The sequence below is a fragment of the Apostichopus japonicus genome, chromosome 23 (assembly GCF_037975245.1).
Source record: "Apostichopus japonicus isolate 1M-3 chromosome 23, ASM3797524v1, whole genome shotgun sequence".
NCBI lineage: Eukaryota > Metazoa > Echinodermata > Holothuroidea > Aspidochirotida > Stichopodidae > Apostichopus > Apostichopus japonicus.
The window spans coordinates 3,907,015-3,913,014 of NC_092583.1; the positions used below are offsets into that span (position 1 = coordinate 3,907,015).

The window sequence follows — 6,000 nt, forward strand, 5'->3', positions numbered from 1 at the left end:
ATGATGGGCAGTGCCGTATGAAGGGCAGAGACAACGGGGCCCCGGACCGGGCTCCCTACAATTTTTGTATAAAGATGGCAGGTATGATATATGGGTGTATCGTAAACGCTTGGCACTCTACACGAGTTTGACCGCGATCTGAATGTGTTTACATAATATAATACCATACTGTACAGGAATATCAAACACTGGTGCTGTATGGACATGATAGGCTTACAGTAGTGAAGTGTTCATACTGCGTTATGCCATCTGCTCATGTTACAGCGCTGTCGTTACACGTGGTCTTAGGTCACCCCCCCCCCACCCAACCCCTCCCACACACACACACACACACAGTCTCAATCCGGCTCTGATTGTGGAATTTCCTATAAGCTCCCCTTGTGGTTGTACTTTGTTTGTACCTGTTATGTTTTGGGTTTTCTCATCCCATTATTGGTTGTATAGTCATGAAAATTGAACGTTACGTTCTATAAGATTCATTCTGGATGTTTCGAAATGTCTGAGGCATCTCATACCCAAATAATCTAAAATCCAGCTTCATTTGATCAAATAATTCATCGGTTTCTTTCTCTGACAATTTCGAAAGATAATTTTCGACCAGTTGGTTGCTATTTGTAGGATTGGTTGAAGATCTAAAAGTAACAATTTCAGGTTTAGTTTCTAAAATATTGTACATTACGAATTCGGTGTCTCGTTTTAATGTTTCCAGTTTACCTATAAAATCGAAACTTATGTGACAAGGAAGAGATAGCTTATGCATATCCTTCCAATGTTCATTAATAACTGTATAATGTGATAAATATTTCACATATTGGACGAAAGTATCAGGTCCCTGGGTTATACCATCCGCCATATTTATTGGTATTCGATGACTCCACTCCTTACGATAGCGAAGATTTCGGCCAGTAGGTTTTTCAATTTTGTCCTTATATGCGGACAACAACCTTACAAATGGATTACGTACAAATGTAAATATCTTGTATGTTTGCAACCTTCTCGCAGCTTCCTCGACGGTGTAAGATGAAAGTTTTCTAATATATTTGTCAGTTAGTTCGTGTGTTTGGTGCTGCTCCAGTTCACTTGCGGTGTTGACAACACCGTGCAACACTAAAAATACCCGTTTCCAATTCGTGCATCCAGCCTTGGGTATATAACTATAAATAACTCTATATTTATCTAGTACTATAAAATGATTTAACTTCCTTAAAAAAGAATTGTCAATTAATAGTTGGTAGTCAAAGGAGTAATTATATCCCAATGATGCACACTGATCTCTCAATAGAATTCTCCTGTACTTCTGAACTTCAATTTGGCAGGTTTCGTTACAATCAATCTAAAACAAAAATGAAGAAAACAAAATGAAAAATTGAAAGAAGTAACGAGAAATCTTATCGGCAAATGCAGGGATGTGCACGGATGATGTTATGTACAATACTACTTTTGGTATATTACAACCACCTTAACCACCACCACCATTAAAATAAAACAAACACTACCATTAGTGTAGGTTGTATTTGAATACCACTTTAAGTTGTGAGAAAAGACCATTAGTGTAGGTTTTAGAGCTTTAATGTTTAAATTACTCATTTGCAAAGGCCATCGCAGTTACAGAAAATAAACATTGAAGAAACTAAAGAGAAAATATGAAGCACGTGGGGTTTAATGATGTCATATTTATGCTTGACCAAGTCCTATGCCTTGTGAGTGTGACCTATAAATGGAATAAAAGTTGTCTTAGTTGTTTAGGGAGGTTGTTTATGACAGTGAACCTTATCAAATAGACTAATAATGATGGTTAGACTTGTGAATACTTTACAGAAATTGTCATCTTTTCATGTGAAAACTTTTAAAAAGTCATTGTCGTTATTCAAATGCGTTAATGGAAATTCATCGTTTTACCTTTTCGGAAGAATCTAGTTCCCGTAATGTGTTTAATGAATAGCTAGATTCGGTAATGTTTTTCTGGAAGATGACTTTCGATATCATACCGTTTCTTCGTTCCCAATATCGTGGATTATTATCGATCGCTGGATTTAGGTAGAAACAAAAGAAAAATTAGGCCTAACAGATTAATATTCACTTATGAAAGATGCGTATGTATATACATGTATCATTCATTACCACTTGAAATGACAGAAGAAAAAAAGGACAATAATACTTTTAGCGGTGTTCTATATATATATATATATATATATATATATATATATATATATATATATATATATATATATATATATATATATATATATATATATATATAAATATATATATATATATATATAGGTGGGTGTTCTAGTGAATTTTAAGAAAAAAAACATAAACTGTTATAAACTAATCTCTTGCACAAATGTTCCGAAAGTTCGAGCCACGAATATTGAAAAGGTTCAAACGAGTGAACAATTTTATCGGATACCCTAATTTATACCAATTATCTCTTTCTTATGATGCGTCCTGTTTTCTTTATTTTAATCCCCCCCCCCCCTCTTTGAAACACTGTCCCATTTATTGAATTATTAACCGGTATTGGTTTATTGTTAAAAATTTGACATAACAATAATATTTGCTTATTAAGATTCATAGGAGTATATTTGCATGTGCCAAGTCTTGTCTTCAAGAGGATGGGGTAAATATTCATCTCACCAACTAAAGTCATATTTAACAAACATATAAAAATATTTTTTATATGGACAGAACTATTATTCCTCGATACAGGTGACAAAACGCTTACAGTGAAAAAGAACTTCCAACATCCACCGGGATTCGATCCCGGGCATCCCGCATTCATATGCCGCCACCCTAACCACTAGGCTATGGACGTTGATTGTATGTCCATTGTATGTATGTATATATATATATATATATATATATATATATATATATATATAAATGAAAATCGTAATGAGTTGGAAAATCAAGAACAGTGAAAAAACTTTCAGCCTCCACCGGGATTCGAACCACGGGCCTCCCGCTCTGTACGTGGACACCCTAACCACTAGGCTATGGACGCTGATTGTATGTCCAGAGGTTCGAAACCGGCAAGGACGGTCGTAATTCCACTGTAGGCGTTTGTCACCTGTATCGAACAATACTAGTTCTGTTTTTGGTGACATATTTTGCCTTATTCTAGAGATCAAACATGATGCTGACCAACTTGAAAATCATTTGTGATTCCTAAAGCCGGATCTCGAAAGAGATACTTTGAACAGATAGATATATATATATATATATATATATATATATATATATATATATATATATATATATATACATATACATATACATATATATATATATATATATATATATATATATATATATATCGGAGCACAATCAAGGTCACGGTTGAATTTAATAAAAATCGTTTACTAGTTTATTATGATATGCAAATTAAAATTTCAAGTCTTCTAGCCATAGAATTTTGAAATGTTATGATGTAACTTCTCAAGTGTTTTTTTTTTTGTAGTAACACAGGCGATTCGTCTAATTCGATAGAGTAGAAGTGACGTAACTACAAAATATGAACCTAATTCTTCCTTAAACTAAATATTGCAATTTCCATTTTGGATACTACGTGATGGGAGAATAGCTATACGTCCTATATATTAACATGTACTTCGAATTTGAAGTTGATATGGTTGAAAATACTTTCATATTGATCCTCTGACGTCACAATGGATGAAAATGATTTTAACGGAAACCTGGTTAAAAACAGTTGAATAATTTCACACTTTATTCCTTGTGCCTATATTACATTTCGTACACATATGGAGCATGATACTAATACATATTGGGTGGGGGGAGGGGGGGGGGTCAAATCTAATTAAATCATAGAGTCGTTATTTCGAAGTTCGGCTTGTATTGAAAGCTAATTACTTTTTCCTTCCACCACAAAAAATTGGAAATGAGGAAAAAATATGGCTTTGAAAGGCCAAAATGGGCGCCTTATTTAACGTGCCGTTGCACTGATTTTTTTTTTTTATTAATTATGGTTTAGTTATTGGTTATATGTATCAAAAAAATGTGATCGAATTTTAATTAAATTTCTGGCATATTTCACTGTGTTGCAGAGTAAAAAATTCGAATCAAAAAGTTCACACATTTTTACATTTAACGTGAACAGATGGCTTGATATATACGGTAAAGGCAGGAAGTTGTTAACTCCATAACAACTCCCTGGTATAGGTGTGAAGTTTTACTATGCAGTGAGTCTCTCTGTAATAAGGAAATCCTTATGGAAGTTATATATATATATATATATATATATATATATATATATATATATATATATATATATATATATATATATATATATATATATATATTAACTTGTGGTAACTTGTGGCATATTGTCACTCGTGTTTCACGCCTGCAGTGTGTGCGGCGATCATCAGTTGTCTGTTAATCGGATTTAATAAGATTTAATAAGAGTTACAATATTTATAAACTTACCACTTTGCCTCACAGCCGAATAGGAATAAAGGCCGAGCATACCTGCTGTAGACATTAAAATAAATCTAAAACGAATCACGTTTCGCATTTTCTTTTTTATATCGCAGGGCTAGTTATGATAACTTTACACAACACAACTTTGACTCGGCCTATAACCTATAAACTTGAAGGTTAACATTGCATATATATTTGTTAATATGCTTGAAAGGTTCTATGTACTAATTCAAAAAGTTGTTAAACAAACAACAGAAAATAACAAACTCTCGACAGCGTCTTTTAATTGATTTCAAATCCAAACAAAAATATCAAAAAGCTACTAGCTGTTTTCCTTTTTTAACAAAGCATGCACTAGGAGATGGTAGGGGGCAATATCTCCCTATTCAAGAATCAGATCGATTCACCCCCCCCCCCCATCCGAGATAAAGAATTTAATTATTACATTATGTATCTATCTATCTATCTATCTATCTATCTATCTATCTGTCTATCTGTCTGTCTGTCTGTCTGTCTGTCTGTCTGTCTGTCTGTCTGTCTATCTGTCTGTCTGTCTGTCTGTCTGTCTGTCTGTCTATCTATCTATAGATCTTTAGATACACACACATATATATATGGTCACAATGTTTATGCATAAAATTATACATAACCAAAATTACAATAAACGTATAGCCACTTACCAAAGATAAAAATTATTAATAAACAGTTTCTGTATTCCATTTCTCGAGAATAACTTCAAAACACACGGTGGCGAAAGGTTCTTGTACATGAACATGTAAATATATGTACATCCTCTCTGTCTCCTAATATCGATTGATGAAGACGATAAAGCTTTCGCTGGCCGATTGATTTCGAGGTGAATCCTTATTTATTTTTTTCTTCAAACATTACGTGCATGTATGCAGAGCGTTCAACATGTAAACATAACTTTCAATAAGCGTTATCATGCGTTACTGCAGGATAACTATATCGCGCAAAAATGATCCGTTTATGTGAATCGTCCATACACAGAAACTGAGCCCGCATATTTTCGGCTTAATATCTTTACAACACGTATTGCATGATTATAATTATAGTGTATTATACATATTGCATTATTACACTTGTAGCGTACGTACACGTCGTTGAGTTGAAAAGAGGCACATAAGTACTCTCTGCAGATGAACGATATTTGTTTTAATGGTTTCCTTTGTCGTTTGAGAACACTCGGTTACCCGAGAGCACACCATTATGAGCAACAACAATAATATATCGATGAATATTGATCACACGAGCACTGTTTACACTATTATCGTAGTGTTAGAATCACCACTCTTTTGTAGAACACATGTCTGTCATTCAGCAACAACCGCAATCGGTGACGATCGGTAAGAATTAGTGTGAGTGTGTTTCCTCTTGGCCAATGAGAGGGTGCCTCATGTTTATGTCGTGCGTTAGGTCATGCCTATGGCGGGCCATCAGTCTCAAATCGTGGGGAATCGACTTATACCGATTTAAATCGACATATACCAATGTCCTTCGACGTATACCAGTTTCTAGCAGCTTAAATTGACTTCT

The 6,000-nt window shown here is 34.1% G+C and overlaps 1 protein-coding gene across 3 annotated transcripts; it reads right to left on the bottom strand.

Annotated features, from left to right (window-relative positions):
* Positions 1 to 317: 317 nt before the first annotated feature.
* Positions 318 to 5,786, bottom strand: LOC139964795 (carbohydrate sulfotransferase 9-like). 3 transcript variants are annotated; one of them, XM_071966763.1, is made up of 4 exons: positions 5,124 to 5,786; positions 4,450 to 4,491; positions 1,900 to 2,027; positions 318 to 1,333 (listed from the first exon to the last, which is right to left on the bottom strand). In XM_071966763.1, exons 1-4 carry the CDS (start codon positions 5,161 to 5,163, stop codon positions 461 to 463), a joined length of 1,083 nt encoding a protein of 360 aa, XP_071822864.1. In that variant the 5' UTR covers positions 5,164 to 5,786; the 3' UTR covers positions 318 to 460. The 3 variants fall into 3 exon arrangements, with proteins under 3 accessions (XP_071822864.1, XP_071822863.1, XP_071822865.1); XM_071966762.1 differs by having other exon boundaries at positions 4,450 to 4,494; XM_071966764.1 differs by lacking the exon at positions 4,450 to 4,491.
* Positions 5,787 to 6,000: the final 214 nt, after the last annotated feature.